This window comes from Phalaenopsis equestris, unplaced genomic scaffold, assembly GCF_001263595.1.
Source record: "Phalaenopsis equestris unplaced genomic scaffold, ASM126359v1 Scaffold000398, whole genome shotgun sequence".
Classification (NCBI taxonomy): domain Eukaryota; kingdom Viridiplantae; phylum Streptophyta; class Magnoliopsida; order Asparagales; family Orchidaceae; genus Phalaenopsis; species Phalaenopsis equestris.
Window position 1 is genome coordinate 99605 of NW_018164840.1, and position 20854 is coordinate 120458.

Sequence of the window (20854 nt, forward strand, 5' to 3'; positions counted from 1 at the left end):
TCTTTCATTTAAACTGTGAAAAATATGAGGTCAGTTTGATTTCATATTTTTCTAAAATTATATATATATATACGTAAATTAAAAAGTCCTTCCGAAGCGGGCGACGGGATTTCGATTCCGGCGACCGACAGCTTCTTACGGGCGACCCCCAGACATTTAACTTTTCCCCTTTTAAGCGCCGACAAACATACATTCAATTTTTTGATAAGTTAAATCAAACCATACATTAACCTATGTCACTTCTACTTAATTCACTGGATTTGTGACCCATTACAGAATGATGAAACGAGGAACATATGATTTGAATCAATCATCCATCATATTAGTAAAGATTTGTGGGCAAACTTTCCAACACAATAAATAACCTCAAATGATATAGGCTCGATTTTCCTTGTCATGAAAAACTCTTCAAACCTTGAAAGTTGCAATGGACCTTCACAAATGCAGAATCCATCACCTCAATCTCTACAAAAGGTGTTGGGTGATAGCACTTGATTTGTCTATAATGCCATTCTCTAAATCAACCTTTGATGAGATTGATATTTTCATTTGCATCATCCACAAGTTCTAAACTTATCAATCTCCTTTCTCTAACTTCAATCTATGGCAATGATATTCTACAGTATCAGCCACATAATGTCGCATACAAATCCATACTAATACTAAAGTGAAAATTTTGTTGTAGATAAATTCATTTCAATCACAGCCGCACGATTCCGAACTACTCCAAAATCTATAACACAACCAAATTAGGTCCTACAAAATCTACATCACTTGCAATGTTGAACTGAAGTATAATCTAAGACCTAATCACTCATGCCTACCTCTCTATAGCCTAGAGATGAATCTAACGTCACAATCAAAAGCAATCACCATGAGTAATCCATCTCTCTCAATCTTCTTCACATACATTTGTGTTAACCTATCAAATGAATCAATGTCTCATAAAAAGAAAATGCATGGTCATCATTAGCCGATCTACAACAATCTATATGACACCGCTTCGCCATCTCAATATGAGATATCCCATAACAAAAATTGTTGGTGTCCAAAAATAATTAAACATTAAGTGTTCTTAATTAGATTTAATTACATATAATTAATAGTAAGTAAAATTTTCAATCTTTTTTACAAGCTAAATTGTATTTTTCATATACCCCTCCTCCTTGCTTTCACATACAGAAACTGAAACATCCCCAACTCCTCTCAGATTCATTCCAGAAATAGCAAAACAAGATGGAGAATCACTCTTAGAACCATTACTCCTTTCTCGTTTTGCATTACCCTTCCCTTAAGTTCAAAACCCGCGCTTCAAATTCTACCTGTTAGGACGAAAAAGCCACATCCGTATCCTCCTTGTGTTTGCATTACTGGAAACCCCTCCGTCTCTCCCTGTGATGGCTCGCATGCTGACTCGACTCAAATGTTAGAAGCTCTGACCAATTTTGCTTGCCCGCGTCCCTTTCCTCTACTTCACAGCATGTGACGGGATCATGGCATTCAAAAACATTTGAAACTCTCATCTGTCTCTCCCAACACTGAGCCATCTCCACTGTTCTCTCTGCTCCGCTTTTCCAATCGCACAAACCACAGCCAAATGAACTTCTCAACCATAATTTCCTATCTGCTACATAACCCACAATTGAAATCCTCATGATCTTTCTCCGTTCATACGACTAGCCCGTTAGATTCTTGTTTCTACCAACAGTAACCAAATAGGAATCCCTTTATCACGCCTCCATTATGTTGACAGTGTCGTGAAGAAGTCTTACCCTCCTTTTCTTCTTCTGTGTGCGTAAACCCAAAACTTCTTCTGCTCGTCTCCTCCACGCACTACAGAAGCCTCACAATCCCCCATAAGACCTCACTCTATTATATAAACCAAAATCAAACCTTTTTGATCTGTCTATCATACAACACAAACCAGCACCGCTCGAATTCAAGACTTTGCTTCACTCAATTTTCCTAACTAAAAATCCTATATGTTTCTTTTCTCTAAATATAGCTACCCTTCTTCATAATTAAATAAAACATCAGAAAATCAGAAAAAGAATTTGTGTTTATCTCATTGCTTCAACAAAGTCATCGTCGTTGACTTCACTGTTATGGGGCATAAGAATTATTCCTAAAATATCTATTCGATGAAGTTCAAGTACCTGTTCAGTGAACTAAATATTGCTCAGGGTAATTGTGCACTTTTTTTGAAAAAAAATATTTATAAGAATCAGGGATTTAAGTATCAATCCAACAAAACAAGAGCGCATGTTCAGACAATTAAGTTGAGTAATGGAAAATAAACTATCTTTTAAGGAAAATATGTGCTTGTGATTTATCTTTTTGCGGGTATAATAAAAGCTCATAATTTCTTATAGACCGTGGGTGAAAGTATCTTACATTGCTCCCCGGTTACCGTGCTTACAATACTGATTAGCGCGTCTTTTAAATTATTAGGTAGGTTGACATTCCCTCGACGCCCCCAAACGAAGATAGATGCCAGAAAGCTATCAAAATTTTCTGTGAATTTGGACATGGAAATAACTTGAAATTTGGGACTATTTAAACTTGCTAAAATGACTCAAAGAAAAAAACTTTTAAAGTACAAAAATATTTCAATTTGGGCTTTTGAAATTAAAAAAAAACGATATAAATTTAGGCTCATAGAGCTTGAAAGTAATTTGAATTAGGACTTTTAAACTCGTAGGCTTTTAAAATCAAATAAAATTAAGCTTTTTCAAACTTAGGCTCCTAGGGTTTAAAATCATTCAAAGTTGGGCTTTTCGAACATAGGCTCCTATAGTTTAAAACTGATTTAAATATGGGCTTTTAAATTTGCAAAGTAATTTAAAATTGAATATTGGACTAATAAAGTGAATTGATGGATCGCAAATAATCATTGGAATTAAAAGTCATTGGAGCTTATGCAAGTCCGCTTTGAAGATGTGCAATAGTTCATTTAAAAGAGAATAAAGTCCACTTAGAGAATGTGCAATTGTTCATTTATAAGTGTTGAAATATTGGAGTAGAGGGGTTATAAACCCTATTACAAGGGGCACTCATAAGGAAAGAAATAAAAACAAAATAAAGGAAATATGAAAGCAAGTAAAAACAAATAATACAACAATTTGCATATTAACAACGGCTAAAGATAGTTGGTTTTATTCTAATATTCTAATACTCCCCCTCAAGTTAAAGCATAAATGTCAATCATGTACAGCTTGTATTGAAGTCATCGAACAGTGATCGAGGAAGGTTCTTTATGATGATATATGCTTGTTGGCCACCAGAGGCCACAAAAAGAACACCAATTTCTCCGACTCGAGCTTTTCCTTGATGAAGTGTCTATCAATCTCCACATATTTGGTACGATCATGTTGAATCGGATTGTTGACAATGCTAATGACAGTCTTATTATCACAAAACAACACAAGGGTCAGAAGTCGACATACGTAGTTAATAGAGCATGATGCTTAACCAGAGAGTTTCATAGACCCCTAAGAACATGGATCGGAAATCACTTTCTTGTTTTTCCACATGATAAGATTTCTCACATAAATGAGCAGTACCCGGAGGTTGATCGTTAATCATGAAATGATCCGGCCCAATCAACATCTGTATAATGAACAATAGAACGAGATGTGTGGCATGAGAAAAACAAATTTGAGCTCAGTTTGCACTTTAAATAGTGGAGAATCTGATGGACAGCGTGGAGATGGTGCTCATAGGGGTCATGCATGAACTGGCTTATTATACCACTTGTGTGGCATATGTCGAGACGTGTATGAGCAAGTTCCCTACAAGGCGCTGGTAGTGTGTCTTGTTAACGGGAACAACATTAGGAATATCAGATAATTCTTTATTGGGATCTACTGGGACAATCGCCAATTTTCACAGAAGCATATTATTCTATGTTAATAAACCAATCACATAATTGTGTTGAGATAGACAAATTCCCTGTGATGACCAAGCAACTTTCATGTCTAAAAAGCTTCGAAGGGATCCCGAGTCCTCCATTTCATAGGGCATAGCTAGAATGACTTTCAAAGACTCAAACGTTGTTAGATCGTTTTCTGTGAGCATGGTATCATCGATATGTATGATAAGAATAACAATATGGTCATTGAATGAATGCATGAAGAGATTTCGATCTGATTGAGCCTGAGTAACACCATGGCCCACTACTACCTTTGTGAACTTGTCAAACCAGGCTCGTGGAGATTGCTTTAGTCTATAGAAGACTTTCACATCCGATGCACTTGCCCTCGGGAGGTAGTACACTCAAAAACAAGGGGGAGGGACATGTACTCCCCTGTAAGATCATGGTTTAGGAACGCATTCTTTACATCAAGCTGGAGGGCAAATCCAAATTCACCGCAAGAGATAACAGGGCCAAATCTTGTTTAATTTGGCCACCGAATTAAATGTCTCCCCAATCAACCTTAGAGGTCTGTGAGTATCCTTTGGCAACACGACACTAAAAGGACCTATCTGAGTTGAATTTGATTCTTAAAAACCATTGGCATCCCACTGATTTCTTACCCTAAGAAATATCAACGATTTTTCATGTAAGGTTCTGCCTAACTGCATTCATCTCCTCCATTACTGCAAATTTCTAGGCAAGAATAGTAGATCGGATCTGATGATCCATCAGGGCAGTGATAAATGCTCTATAGGTCGGCGATAAACTGCGAAGAAAGAGATATTTTGTCATGTAACTAATATTCTTTGTAAGTACTAGAGTCAACGGAACTAACATTCTAAAAATACTAAACAAATTCTAATGAACATCAAGCATAAATATTTCAAATGCTCAAATTCCCCAGATGATGGAGAAGTTGATAAGCAATTTCAACCAGAGGGGCCATTTTTAAATCAACTTTTCAAAGTAATCAACTAAAATACTCAATTTAAAATTAATTACTTAAAAAACTTAAAAGAAAATCTAATTTATTCTCAACAATAATTTATCGGGGGTGACAAACTTTTGACCAACTTCAACTCACAATGAATGAATGTTACCGAGTGTACATTATATTCACACTCAATTTAATTTTACGCAGTATGGATGTAGTCTGAGTCTTCTGTCAGCGTGATTTGATCCAAGGGCTCCGCAAAACTAGTGGTTATGACCAAACCCATTGACTGGATGGTTGACGCCAAATAACACCATTATATTACTGTCACGCATGTAGCTCGTATGATCTCCTTATGGCTTTCTGTCATTTGAGTTGCAAACCATAAGACTACATGTTATTAAGGTAAAGTCTTCTCTTAGCTAAAATCAACTTAAATTTTTCCTCTTATACAGTCATCCACCATAAATCTACAAGAATCCCTTGGACGATACAACTCATGGTTGCTGATAATAATCTTTCAGTCAGGTTTGGTCAACTTTCTTTTCTGACTTAGTAGATCAAAGATATTTGATAACCCAAGAAAATGAAACAATGAAATTTTGATTGGGTTAGTCATCATTTCTCCCACCATACGTTTTTAAGCTCAAGGCGATAAAATTTTTATAATTTAAAATTATGTCTACTGCTAATTAAAACATAGTGGCTTGCGCCTCTGAGAAACCTTGAACCTCATTCAAAAATTCTCAACAAATGAGGGCAAAATATATATGGGTAGTGTCTTATCTTCTGGTTCATCTGTCTTTTGAATATTTAACCTGGAATATGAAAAACAAAAAGCTCTTAGAAATGATGAGAGTCCGGGGCAACGAAATTTTTGAAGCCCGCAGATTTCCAGTGACTAAGATGGGGATGATTTCTTTTTTCATCTTTGGCTAGTAATATATTTACTATAATAGCAGTTTGAAAATGATAACTGATAAATGAAAAGTTAATATCTTTCTTTTATTATAATTAAACATAAATTTGGGTAAATTCTATATGGTAAACATCGAGGTATAACCCATGGGTTTTATTTAGAGAAATTGTTGCTGAAAAGTCACAGTAGAATGATAGTCTATCAAGTGAGCTTCAAAGTATCAAACTTGAATCTCAATACAAGAATCTACCGTTTAAGGGTCCCAATAACTATTTGGTAAGCATCGAGTTATGACCCTTGGATCTTAATCTAAGAATCTACCATCAAAAAATCTAATAGAGAAAGAAAATCTGTCTGAGAGCATTAGGGTGTGATATTTGAGTTTCAAGTCTAAATATCAACTACCAAAAGTAATTATAATAGTGGTTGACACCATAAACAGTTCTCATGTTCTCTAGAAGATAAAGAATACTCATGGGAAATTTTATTATACATTACCACTATCTAGCTCAATGGTGTATAGATTCTCATCATTGATGTTATGGCCATTGTTACAGTCCAAGGCTGCATTAAATTAGTTTGGAAGAAACTATTTAGAAGGCAAATGGGAATGAAAAATTATGGAATTGAAGGCTCATCAACTACTGCCCAAGTAACAAATTGTTTAATAAGTTATATTATCAAAAGTGAGTATTCCTACCCACAATCAACAAAGAAAATCTAAAGTGGGTTAAATGGAGTAGCTCTACCAGTGAGTAAGCAATCCTTTTGGATTCAATAATAACTAACCCTTACTATTGAAAAGAAACAGTCGGCAATGTTGTATGTAAGTGCACATGGTTCTGAAAGTTGCCAAGGAAAAGTGCTTAATCAAGAGAATATGTAAAAAGTTTATGGTTGCTCCAATCATGAAACTGTTATCTTCAATTTGTTAGCATAGCTCAAGGTTCCTGAAGGTGAAAAAATTATAGAAATATTTGGTGTGACATCCGATTTATGCTATCAGAGATCCATAATTCACAATGTAATTCAAAAATAGAATTTCAAGAAAACTCACTGATGAGCTACTAAAGTTGTTTATGCCACCCAGAGATGTCCTACTGAAGTTTATGATCGTTTATCCGAAACCAAATACATGATCATCGTTTATGCCTCGAAGTTTATGTCAGCAAAATATGACTTTGGTTATTCCTCAATTCCCAGTTAGTTCAAAATAACTAAATGAAAGATACAATCAATCCCAGTTGAAAGAGGGGTCATAAAATGCAAACCAGCAAGCGTTAATTTTAGTTCTCACACTCCCTAACAAGCTATTATATAAGCCTAATAAGAAGCCTTTCAGGTCATTCAAATTTTGGAAACTCTCTTGTAATTCAAGAGTGTGTTTCTAATTGATCCTAAAATCACCACATAAAATGGGATGTTTTTTTAATTTATTTAGGTTAACTTGTGTTTGATGTTGAGGACCCCAAATGTGTTTTATCAGAAAAGAGGCTGCCTAGCATCAATATTTTATTAGATTAACAACGACTTTCTGGTTGAGATCCCCAACGATAAGGGTTGACATCATGCCTTGCATCAATATTTTATTCCTTTTGGGTTGACATCGTGCATTAATGCTTATATTCCCAAAAAATTGCTTAACAATTTTGTGATCAAACAAAATATATAAATGATAAAATTTAGAAAACAATTTTTTACTCTTTGATTAATCGAGATTTTGAAAATTCAACTGAAAAGTCTTTCAAATTTTTAAGCTTTAACAAGTTAAGTTGGAAAGGTGCAAGTTCTACTACAGCTAAAGTCAATGGCTCAAGTGGGTCAAAGAATTCAGACTCAATATGTCCAAAAATATGATTGAGTCGCTAACAGCTCACTTCACTAAAAAAATCATAAAAATGACTGTAGTGAGGAAACAAGTTCTTCTTACTCAACAAGACAAAAACAATCGTAATAGAAGAGCTCACATCTTCTTAGTCAGAAGATGAGAGTTGTATAGTTCCCAACCTTATCAAATTTGATGAGTTTATAAGTTTCAAGATTTTGTGATATAAGAAATGAGACTTCCCAATCTATTAAGTTGAAGAAGCACAAGTTCATTATAGTCTAGTTTTAAGATTCAAGTTGGTCTTAAAGATTAAACTCAAAAAGCCCATAAATGATTGAATCGTTGATATCTTTCTTTACTCAACAAGCAATAAAAACGATTGTAGTAAAGAAGTCTATATTTTGTTAATTTGATGACAAAGACTGTCAAGTTTCAAGTCTATTCAACTTGATAAGTTCAAGAGAACTAGATTATAGAAATTTTGCCGATTAGTTGAAAGATCAAAGAAAATCAAAGGAATAATTGTCACTAAAGAAAGCATCAAGCAGAGTTCGAAGTCCTTTTCAAATAAAGAAAGCTAAAAATTTTCCAGAAGGTTTGATCAAGCACATTGCACAAACCAAGGAATCTCTCTTCTTCAAATAAGTTTGCCCAAGCGGAAAGCACAGGCTCAATGACGGTATCCCAACGTTTGTTCAAAACTCGAAGTTGACCTAAGGAAATTCAACCTTTAACAAGTCTGATAAAGCATCAAGCACAGGGCCAATGATTTCTTAACATCAACCTAATACAAGCTAAAGGGTTAGGTCATTAGGATACATCCTTCAATCAAGTCAATTTTCACATGAAGCATAGGACAAAAAGTATGTTTGTTTTCCGCCAATTCATCCATTCATCAAAACCTATCAAAATAGAACGTAAAGGGAAAAAGATAAGCCCAATCTCCATGTCAAATGAGTGAAAACAAGTCAGAGGTGACATCAACCAAAGTTAGTATATAATGATATAAGTCTGCAAATCTAACTTGAGATTTATACTGTGTCGACATCCGTAACCTTCCTTGGAGATTTGCAAAGTGAAACCCTCAACATGATATCCAAACAAACTTTTGAAATTCACGAGGTCAATCAGTTTGTAACAAACATGGTCAGCTTAACACACACAACATATTTGTTGGAGGCATTTATTGACTTTAAAAAATAACTAAAGTTTATAATTATTGTTAATTAGATTTAATTAAACTTAATTAAGATTTAGTTAAGATTTAAATATTTTTAATGCTTTAAAAAATAACTAAAGATTATAATTATTGTTAATTAGATTTAATTAAACTTCATTAAGATTTAGTTAAGATTTAAATCTTTTTACACGCTAAATTGCATTTTTTATATACCCCTAATTCGATTTAGGGTCTGTCTGGGCCAGCTGCAGCTTATCGAGCTTATCCAGATAAGCAGTTAATCCTGATAAACTGTTGATCAGCAGCTAATCCTGATAAACTAGCTAATTGTTTGGTTTGTGTGTTTCGAAAATAGATGATCTTGGATAAATGAACATTTTGCTCCTGTTCTGGATAAGTTGTTTAGCTGTTTGGTTTGTGCGTTTGGAAAACAGCTGATTTGCAGTTTTTTTGTGGATAAAAGACCGTTCTGAAAGGCTGTGTTGTTGTTTACACTAAAACTTTAACGGCTACAGATTTGACAGTTCAAAACAAAAAATATCATTTCATAATAGTACAAAATTATGCTAATTTTAATAATTTTATGTAATTATTAACATCTTCAAATGATGTTAATAAAAATCATTAGGAAAATGAGAAAGGAAATATGATTTAAAAACACCTGGAATCACCACTGCTTGAGTTTATTAGCGAAACTAAGAGCCTATAATAAATGTTTTGGATTTAGAGCAAACTCGATCAATTTAGATCCAAACATAACTCCTTGAAACTTGTCAAAAGCAAATTTAAACTGTTTTCAAAAAATATGTCATAAGTGCAACAAATCCCGTTCCCAATCCATCTTTTTTTTCAATTTCTCAACAAAAAAGCTTACCATAGTTAAGTGAGAAAGGGTGCTATAGACTGATAATAGACATCGGAACAAAAATAAACATAATTTCATTGAAGGAAAATTTGTTCTTCATATTATTTAACTTTTTATGCTATTTCATTGGATTAACTCTTCGGTAAATTAAGGTTTAGTTCAAGTAATACATTCATACAGAGCAAAAGTTTTATGAACCTCTCTCAAGCTATTCCATAAATGTGCCTGAATATCTTTCTTAGAATAATATATGAAAATTAGTATTAAATATCAAACTTTCAAAGACAAGCTGAAGACATTTTGGTTAGAAATTAGCTTATCAGTCTGAACTAAAAATTGAAACCAAAAAAAAAAACATTTGGAAGACTTGCATGCCTACAACTTATTTCCTCTATATTTACATATCTAACACCTAAAGTTCAATTTTTACATATATGTCACCTTATCTATGCATTAAAATATGTATTTCAATTTTTCAAACATAAAAAGTTGTATTTTTTATTTGACATGAAATATTTGGGTATTATAAATGTACAAAGTAAAGTTCAGGTGTTAGATATGTCAATACACATGAATCGGGTGGTATGCATGTAAATGCCCCGATATTTTTTATTTAATTAAATACAGAGCAATACCTACAAGGGTGCAGCAATAAGCTCACCGGAAACCCTCCTAAGTAGTATAGAAGTTGTTTTGTAAATTGTTCTTCATCCTTATCTTACAAAATCACAAAAAGTGGAAATATATGTAAATTAATTAAGCTTTAGCAACCATGATTTCAGAGCAAATAAGGAATTTACATACTAGCAATGGCATTATAGAAGTCTCGACCAAGGAAATTAAACCCAATGCTAATTCCTATTGTTGCCAATGAGAGAGCGAAAACAGCTGCGAGCTTTAACCTAAAACATAAAAGTGAAAGACGAAGCTCCAGCTCACTCTATCTCATCTTTCTTCATCGACTCCAGCATCCTCTATGGTCGACTAGCGTGTCGTGGTGCCGCAGAGCGCACCTCTCCTCCAGTGAAGTATAAGGAGAGTGGACGAGAATCTACAGACTCGAAGATGACAGGACTGCTTGGAGATAGAATCGGCGCAGCAATATTTGATGTGGGAGGAGAGGAGGCAAGAGAGGAGGGAAGAGAATAATTTTTTACCAGGGGACAACGATCGGGTAGCGAGGGCAAAGAGGTAATAGCTGGTGTGTAAATGCAAAACGCAGGGGTAATACCGCAGTGGGAGTTTAATGGATTAGGTAAAACATCATTTTTAAAAACTCACGATAAACAGGTGAATCAAACAGCGATGCGGCGTTTTGAAAACGCCGCACCTATATGTTGCCCCAAACAGGCACTTAGAAAATCTTTCGTGTAATTCCTTTTGCTTTCACGTACAAAAACTGAACTCCCCCCTGATCCTCCTAGATTCATTCCGGAAACTACAAACAAAGCCAGAGAATCCCTCTTTGAGTCGTTTTCCCTCTCTCATTTGACATTCCCCTTATCTTTGATTTGAAACTCTCGCTCTGGATTCTCCCTGTTATGACGCAGAAGCCACATCCGTATTGCCCCTATGTTCGTATGGCTAGAACACCTCCATCTATCCCCAAGTTCGCTCAACTCAAAAGTTTGAAGCTCTAGCTTAATTTACTCGTTCAAACCCCCCTTCCTCTACTTCGCAGCACGTGATGGGTTGTGTCACGCAGATACATTCAAAGCTTGTCTTTCTCCATGCGCCTCATCTCTCCTACACCAAACCGTCTCCACTTTTCTCCTTGCTCTACTTCTCCAATCACATGAACCAAAAGTCAAACAAATCTCTCGAGTGTAATTTCCTCTCTACTCCATACCCCACGACTGCAATTCCCGTGATCTTTCGCAATTCGTAAGACTAGCACCCTCGACACTTGTCTCTACCAACAGTAACCAAGCACAATCCCTTTATCATGCTCCAATAAGTATATAGTGTCGCAAAGAAGGGTAAGAAGTCTTACCCTTCTTTTCTTTCTGTGTGCACAAATTGAAAACTTCTTCTGCTATAGTCTCCTCTTCGGTCAAAAACATCATGATCCTGCATGAGACCTTTTCTTAGCTAGATAACCCAAAATCGAAGCTTCTTGCTCCGTCTTTCATGCGGCCCAACCTAGCATTGCTTGAATCCAGGCTCTGCTTTGCTGCATATTCCTAATTGGAAACCCTATAATTTCTTTTCTCCACATTTAGTTGCCCAACATATTTAAACAAAAAATAAAAAAAAAGTCTGTGTTTTATCTCGCCATCTCTACACCGTCAACTTTGAGGATTTTGCATACAAATGTATAACAAAATGGGCCACAAAAACATTTCTAAAATATCCATTTAAAGAAGAATACTTGTTCAAGGGAATTAAGTACCATTTGAGAAAATTGTGTACTCATCTGAAAAACTTTTGTAAAATAAAGAGATTTAAGGACTCATCTTGGGAAACGTGAATACTTATTCAAAGAATCAAGTACCGTTCAGAGAAAGTAAAGTACTTGTTAGGGAAAATATGCGCTTTTGATTTGTCTTTTTTGCAGGTATATTGAAAGTCATAGTGTCTTATCGACTGTGGATTAAAATATATTGTTTTGCTACCAAACAGCAATGTCTCACAACACTGACCAGCGTGTCTTATAAAAAGTTGTGAAGACTGGCATTTTCCTGATACCACCAACAAAGGTAAAATTGGGAGGATATTAAAATTTTATGTGAATTTGAGCTTACATTTAACTTGATGTTTTGGAAAATTTAAACATGTTAATTGACTTTAGAAAAATTTTAATCAAACTTGTAAAAATATTTTAATTTCGGTCGTTGAAATTGAAAAAAAAGATTTAAATTTAAGCAATTAGAGCTTGAAAATAATTTGAATTTCAGATTTTAAATTTAGGCTATTAGGGTTTTAAATTTAATTAAAATGAAGCTATTTTAAACTTAGGCTCCTATGGTTTAAAATCAATTAAAATTGGGCTTTTTGAACTTAGGCTCATAAGGTCTATAAATAATTCAAATGTGAACTTTTAAATTTGCAAAATAATTTAAAATTGAAGCATTTGGACTTATAAAATGATTTGATGGCTCACAAAGAATTGCTGGAATTAAAAGTAATTGAAGCTTAGAAGATGTACAATACTTCATTTAAAAGAATGATCAATTCTACTTAGAGAATGTGCAAACGTTCATTTATAAGAACTACTAAAAGTGTGTGGAATGATTAAGAATTCAATAAACTCTAGATATCAAGAGTTTAACATTCTAATTTCGCCACCAAATTCATAATACACCTGCTAATGAATATAAGACAATTCATTCAAAGCCCAAAATATAACTTTGCCAATGATCAAATAATTCAATACAACAACAACAAACAACAACAACAACAACAACAAAGCCTTAATCCCACTACGTGGGGTCGGCTACATGAATCCTTTCCATTGCTTTGCTCCATTGCGTCCTATTTAGTGTTAAATTTTCATTTAGTTCTAATAAATTAAGATCAAATAATTCAATATCCAAGTAAAATTCTATTGTTTCAAATGGTTTCAAATTTCACAAAATTCAATGATAAGTTTCAATCCAAATCACATGTCTTAAGGATTTGTGCAAAGATATTTTTATTCAATGGTTCAAATAATTTTAAGTCATGCATATGCATCTAAACAACAATGTTTTGGTGTAATTGGCAAAATTTAAATGATTGTAAGCCTTGTAACTGTATTTCAAGATATTTCATAACTGCAATATATAATTTCAAAGTGCATGCTTGGTGCATTAAGATGCATGTGGATTAGCAAACTTGTGTGTACTCCATAAAATTAAATAAGTATTTAAATTTAAATGGTTTTAGATTATTGTGCAGGTTAATATTATATGTTCACTCGCTATGCTAAGTATGCAAGATTCTTTTGAAAAAAAAAATCTAAGATTATTTTAAAATTAAAGAACCCTCATATACTAAAGGTTTAATAAAAAAATAACTAAACTATGTATCATTTCGGATTTCTCTTCCAAGTGTGTTTGATTGTAACCGTCAATTTATTTTTTTGTAATAACATTTGTTTTTTCTAGTGTGATTTGAGTTGTCTCCGATATCACAAACATATGATATTTCTATTGTTGTCGTGAAGTTAGATGCATCAATCAACCAAGACAAGACCTACACTAATCTCTAAAGGTACATTTTAAGAGATAAGTCCCTATTTGGCAGGCTCAAATTCACCTAGCATGTTTTAGTGTAGTGGAATGCACATCTTCATAATGGGCAGCATAATATTTCCTATGAGTTTTCCAAGAGATGGAAGGATTCTACCCTTTAAGGCATGAAAAATACTAATGGAGAAAGTGGGATGGGCTCTCACAAAAACAAAAGCAAATTTCGCAATAATACACTATTGATTTTATAAGGCATGTCATTTTCCTTAGCATTTCTCTTGAAGAGATGTTTGTCATCATAATACGCATATAACATACATTCCTACATTTCAAATGAACTTCGACTCTTCCCTAATAAAGACATTAGCCACAAGTCACTTTACAATGAACATTGAAAGATAAAATAAAAGTCATAGAAAGAAATTTTCTAACCCTCAACAGAGAGGCTCCACAAAAAACAATGAGAAGAAGAAAAAAGACTTCAAAAAGTAATAGCAAGACAACCACTCCCCAGTCAAGATGCTCATGGCTTTTTGTCATCCTGAGACGTTGGTAACCATTTACTATGACTAGCCTCGTGACCAGAAATCCCCCTTAAATGTAGAAGCATGGATGATTCGTAGTTTCGAGGCTGTCTGAAATATCTTCATCAGTAAACATGGGTTACTTCATTCTAACCTAACACTAAAGCGGTGGGTTTGTTGTTTTGCATGTCCTAGTCCTTAACACTATGTATGTATCAAAACTAACTTAGGCTTCTATACTCAGATTAATCGAGGGTAAGTATATGACCCTCAGTTCAGTGTCTAAATTAGCTAACCAAAAATTCACGTCAGATCTTCTTAGGTTATGTTCTCGTTCTTTACCTTGGTGTGTTTTATATGTTTTTTTTAAGTTCAATATTTAAATTAATATCATGTTTGATTCCTAGACTTGACCGTTATGCTGAAAAGTCATGGTTTTCTATTATTAAAGTATTGTTTAAAGATTTGACTTTTAATGATTGTAAGGAAAAACCATCTTTGGAGAGGTATTTACCATCGTTTTTGTTTTATGCATTTTTTTATTATTTTTATTTTGAAGTATGAAATGGCATATGAAAGAAAACAAAGCATGAAACTACATATGAAACGACATGAAATAACACATGTAAAGTAGTAATTAACATTAGATTATACTTGGGCTAAATTTGAGTTGAGGTACGGTATGGGTCAGCTAGTTCAGGCCTGTGTTGATCTTGGGTTGGCTTGGGTTAACTAAGATTAAGTTTGGGTTGACCTGGGTTGAATTGGGTTTGTCCCAGGCTGAGCTAAGTTTGATTTAGGTCGGTCTCAGGCTAAGTTGGGTTAACCCTGGTTGGCTTAGGTTTGATTTGGGGTTGACACGGGTTAAGCTGGGTTACCCCTAGTTGGGTTAGGTTGACCCGAGTTAACTTGGTTTACCCGAGTTAAGTTTGGGTTGTTTGGATTGACCCGAGTTAGGTTGGGTTGACCTGGGATAAGTTTAAGTTGACCCGAGTTAAGTTTAGGTTAGACCTATTTTGAATTAGGTCTAAGGTTGGGTTTGGGTTAGACGTAGTTTGGGTTCGATCTAAGGTTGGGTTTGACATTTGGTTTGGGTTCAAGTTTGAGCAGGGTTTCAGTTTAGATTTAGGGTATGAATCTGGTTTGGGTTTGGGTCAGACATGGGTTAGGTTAGAATTGAGTCAGGTCTCGTCTGGGTCAGACCTGAGTTAGGTTAGGTTTGGGTCAAATTATGTTAAAGTTTAGGTGTCTCATTTGGGTTGGACCTGACTTAGGTTTTAGGGTTTAGGCTAGACCTGAGTCGGATCAGGTATAGGGTTTGGGTCAAATTTTTGGGTCAAGTCCAATTTGGGTCGGATCTGAGTTAGGTTGAAGAGTTTGGGCTCAACCCGAATCAGGCCAAATGTAGGGTTTGGGCAAGAGTTTGGGCTAGACCCGAGTTGGGTCAGGTCTAAGGTTTGGGTGAGGATTTGGGCTAAACTTGGGTTGGGTCAGACCTAGGGTTTGGGTTAGGGGGGCGAAACCTAGGTTGGGTCGGGTCTAGGGTTCGATTTAAGGTTTGGTTAGGGTTTGAGCTAGACTTGGGTTGGGTCAGGTCTAGGGTTAGGTTGGATTTGGGTCAAGTCTAATTTCGGTCAGAACTGGGTTAGGTTGGATTTGGGTCAGGTTTGATTTGGATCAGATCTGGGTTAGGTTAGGGTCTGACTAAATGAATTAGAGTTAAATTGGTTCGGGTTAGCCTAAGTCAAGCCAAAAGGCAAGCCTAATCCAAGGCTATTGAGTTAAATTAGCCTAACAAAACTTAAGAAAATAAATTCTTAGAATAGAAAAGAAAAGGGGAGTTTACTAGAGAGGATGAGGTCGACTGGAGAAGAGGAAGCTTGTCGGAGACTTTTTCTCATTTCTTCTTCGGAGCAGTGGAGTCTATCTTTGTCGTCTATGCACACCTTTTCCTGAGGAGTTACGGTCGCCATCATATTAGATGGTTGATATATCTTATAGCATACTCAATTTTCTTTACATTTAACATTTATTTTTGTGTTATGGTGGTGTTTTGGTGTTATTCTTGTGGTATTTTGACGCTATTCTTGTGATATTTTGTTGATATATCAAAATACCACTAGAATAACAAGAAAATATCATAATACAACCACAATACCACAAAAATATCACAAAAATATTACAAGAATACCACAAGAATAACACCAAAATATTTCAGAATACCACCAAAATATCACAATAATATCATCAAAATACAACAATAATACCACCAAAATATCATCATAATACCACCAAATTATCACAAGAATACAACTAGAATATCACAAAAATACAACCAAAATACCGAAATAATACCACCAAATTACCACCAGAATATCATCAAAATACCAGCAAAATACCACATGAATATCACCAAAATATGAACATAATACAATCAGGATATCACTATATTACCACCAAAATATCATCAGAATATCATCAAAATACCACGAGAATATCGACACAATACCACAATAATGCCACCAAAATACTACCATAATATCACCAAAATAACAATAAAATATCAATAGAATACAACTAGAATGCCACCAGAATACCACCAGCATAATATCACGAGAATACCACTGAACGGACTTCGAGCCGGGACACATGAAAAAATAGTTTTTTTTTTTCATATTCTTTTAATTCGCAAAAATCCGATCACAACACTTTACAAATTGCATTATATTAGAGTCCGCATAGTACGTACTCCGGACGCAATATTTTTTCCTCATTAGGATGATGATGATAATAAGATGAAGGGAAGAGGACTTGATGAAAAAATAAATTTGTGTTATATTATAGAATCCATAAAGGGTATACATATTAACTTTCAACGGAGAAACTATATGTCAATTCCTATGGCACAAATCTTAGATTAGGGCATCTCGAAGAATCATAATACATATAACTACAATTTTAATAGCCATTGTGTCCAAACCAAAATTAACCTTTTAATATAGTATCAAGAACCATTTATTGAACAATTAAAATAGAATGAGCCATAAGAGTCCCAATCATTTTGTATTTGTCAACCGCCAACAGTTAGTATCAGTCATAACCAAGATCCTTTCTATGTAATGTAATGAATCCATACAGATAAATGGCAAACTAAAGGACTGGGTTAAATGACAAAAAATTAGAATATGTCATTCAAAATTATGGTTAGCTCTTTGCTTCATACAAGCAAAAGCTTGAATTAAGATATGACAAATAAATTAGCTGGATGGTTACCTGTTTTCTAAAAGCACCATAATTCATAACATGCTAATTATAAGCATTATTTCATAGCTTTTCTCCTCAAGTAAAATAAAGGCACCCTACCTTGCAGAAGTCGAAGCAGCATCAACATACTGGCGTTGATACTTGGCGGGATAATTGGGCCCATTACAGTTCCTGGATTCAACACCACCAAATCTAACCCATTCTCCTTGGCAAAGTCCCAGGCTTGCTTCTCAGCCATAGTCTTTGAAACCGGATACCAGATCTGAAACCAATAATCCATTAGTCTTAAACCCATCCAAAACCCTAATTTTCCCCAGTATAAGCAATGAAAGAGCACTCGCCCCGTTCTGCCGGCAATAGTCAAGATCAGTCCAGCAACCCTCGTCCTTGACGACGTCCGCAGGCCATCCGGGGCTGGGCATTATAGCCGAGATAGACGAGGTGACCACCACGCGGCGTACTCCCTCATCGTGTGCCGCCCGAAGAACATTAAGCGTTCCTTTCACCGCGGGATCAAGAAGCTGGCCTTCGGGATCATGAACGCGATCAACGATGCAGGGAGAGGCGAGATGGAAGACACCAGTGGTGCCGCGGAGGGCGGCGACGATGGATTGAGGGTCGAGGAGGTTGAGCTGGAATAAGCGAAGACGCGCCGCAGCGCCTTCTAGAGCTTCGAGATGCTTTGTCTCGCCATCGTCCTCTGCATGGAGAATTTAACCGCTTAGTGAGACGCTATAAGGGGCATGTTGGATATGTGGGAAAAGAGACAGTACGGAGGTCCTTGACGGTGGCATGAACGGTATAGCCTCGGTCGAGGAGCAGACGGACAAGCCAGGATCCGATGAAGCCACTTCCGCCGGTGACGCAGACAGTTTCTTTGATAGCAGACATTGTGGAAGAACAGCGGCAGTGAGTGTGGTGTGGACTGCGGACTGATCTCTGACCTTTTCTGTCCATACGCTAGTATTTATTTTAGTTTTCTAAAATGTTAGCAAGAATATTCGCAAATACGCAGGCATATTAATGAGAATAAAATAAAGAGCCACATAGATTTACTCGGAAAAAGGCAAAGAAAAAGTTAATCATAAAAAAAAAAAAAAGATGATAATAATTTTAAATACATTAAATTGACTATCAACTTTTCTTTTTATAAAAAATCACTTTACATTTCCAATAATAGCAGAAATTATAAATAACTAACATTAATTATTTTTTTAAGAAAATATAACCCAAAGTAATTCCAATCGAAAAACTCTCATATTTTACCACAAAAAATTAAAATAATAGCTAAACAATTTCATAATTTATATATCACAAAAGCACCATAAACATTTCTCTTCACAACTTTTTGTTAAATTCTAGTGAATATCAAACATTTTCGACCAATGATAACCAAAGAGCTCTCTCTAGTCTTTATTTTCAAATGAAAGTGATATTTTTTACTTTATCATTTAGGATTTAGAATTTTAGACTAAACAAAATCACCCATTAAGAGCTTTTTATGTTGTATTCGACAACCTTCATCTTTGAAATAGAAAATATTATTTAAATTTTATTCTTTCAAATTTCAAAACTAATTGACTCGCCTGACATTAGTTTTTAAACTGATTTCCAATTTACCACTCCTCTAGCTTAACATTATGGGTGTTTTTTTGCTTGAAAGAGCTCATCATTTTTTCCCCCTAGCCATGGGATTGTTTTGTAAGTTCAATGTTATAATAAAACTAAACATCCAATTATAGTGTATCTGGTTGATGCATTTTTCTTCAAGACAGTGGACGTAGAAATGGACCATATCCTTTTTTTGGCCCTCTTAATACCTTCTCTTACGTTAAGCCTACCCCAATGTCTGAAAAAGATTTCTTCATATTAAACTAAGCAAGAAACTCAATAAAAAAATCCAATGTTTATCATGATTGAAATGACACCACCTATAATAAATTATAATTTAGCTTTGTCATAGCATTCCACTAAGTGCACTCGTGAATGCTTTCTGCAAGTCTGTGTCAACAGGTATACTTTATTTATGTCTTGGAAGTAATTTAAATTTAATTTAATATATATATAAATTTGGTTTTAAGAAAAATAGTGTTTTAATTTTGAAAAAATAATATTTTAACTTTGAAAATACGAGACTGAATTGATCTCATATAGACAATAGTTTAAATAAACAAGCACAACACTACATGTGACATACTGATCCCGAACGTTTAAATGCAACAATATAACAACGTCCTTGATTATATTTTTCACTTGTATTTCCTTACTCTACAACAGTACCAAAATTTTAATCTTGGAGAAAATAAGAATTTAATTTTTCAATTGATATATATTGGGATACTATGCAAGTATACATATCGTTATCAAGTAATATAAGACTTCTTGTTTAAAACCTGAATATCGAACCCATGAAAATTTCACAATATGCACTAAACAACAAACTTTCTTTTTTAAAAAGATAATAACTTAAACTATAGATATTTTTACAATATTTAAAATTCAAATTTTTTGGGTAATTTTGATATTTTGACAAAACAATAAAAACTTCTAAAGATAACTTGAGTTAATTTAAAAGAAAAGCACTTAATATGAAATGTCTTTCTCCTTATCATTAATCAGTAATAAGTATAGGAATTTTGTTGTGAAGGTATTCAAATTGTGTTGTGCCAAATAGGAGCAATATTACTCTTTACCCTTACTAGAGATGCTATAAAGCACATTGGCTAATTTAAAGTTTGAAGAGTTCTGAAGACCAGCTCAGCAGGGAAGATACCGGCTCTCACTTAAGAGTTTCCTCGATTCCCTCCACCTGGGAGCTAACATCTCGTATCAGAACCTAAAATAATAAACTAAGTTGGGGGCTTTAGTCTGTCACTCTAAAGTTCTCTAACTCTACACCCTTCAAAGATTATTTCCATATATTTGCACTCAATCATATGAACTACATTCTCATTCATACAACCTTCTTTCCAATTGTTGACTGAGACAATACTAGCCCGGTTCTTACATGTTCTCACAACAAATTTTAACATCTAGATAGGCTAGATCAAGAATTAAATGAAGTACATGGAATTAAATCATCATAACTTCTTCCAACATTAAAGATTAATACTCTCCACAACTTCTATCCAACACTTTAATTATCTATCATTTTAAGAAAAAAGATAAAGAAACTACTCAGAATCAATGGAGAAAATAAAATCACACTTTAGTTTAAAAGTAGAAATCATTGTCAAACCAACAAGAAGTTTC

The 20854-nt window shown here is 34.6% G+C and overlaps 1 protein-coding gene across 1 annotated transcript in view; it reads right to left on the reverse strand.

Moving 5' to 3' along the window:
• The window catches only part of LOC110026718 (cinnamoyl-CoA reductase 1), a 22168-nt gene extending 3624 nt beyond the window's left edge, over positions 1 to 18544 (reverse strand). Inside the window, exons 1-3 of the mRNA XM_020727784.1 lie at positions 18376 to 18544; positions 17944 to 18302; positions 17702 to 17864 (exon numbers count right to left, since the gene is read on the reverse strand). Coding sequence (XP_020583443.1) covers positions 17702 to 17864; positions 17944 to 18302; positions 18376 to 18493 — 640 coding nt within the window. The 5' untranslated portion in view covers positions 18494 to 18544. The remainder of the gene's footprint in view (positions 1 to 17701; positions 17865 to 17943; positions 18303 to 18375) is intronic.
• Between the last annotated feature and the right edge of the window lie 2310 nt (positions 18545 to 20854).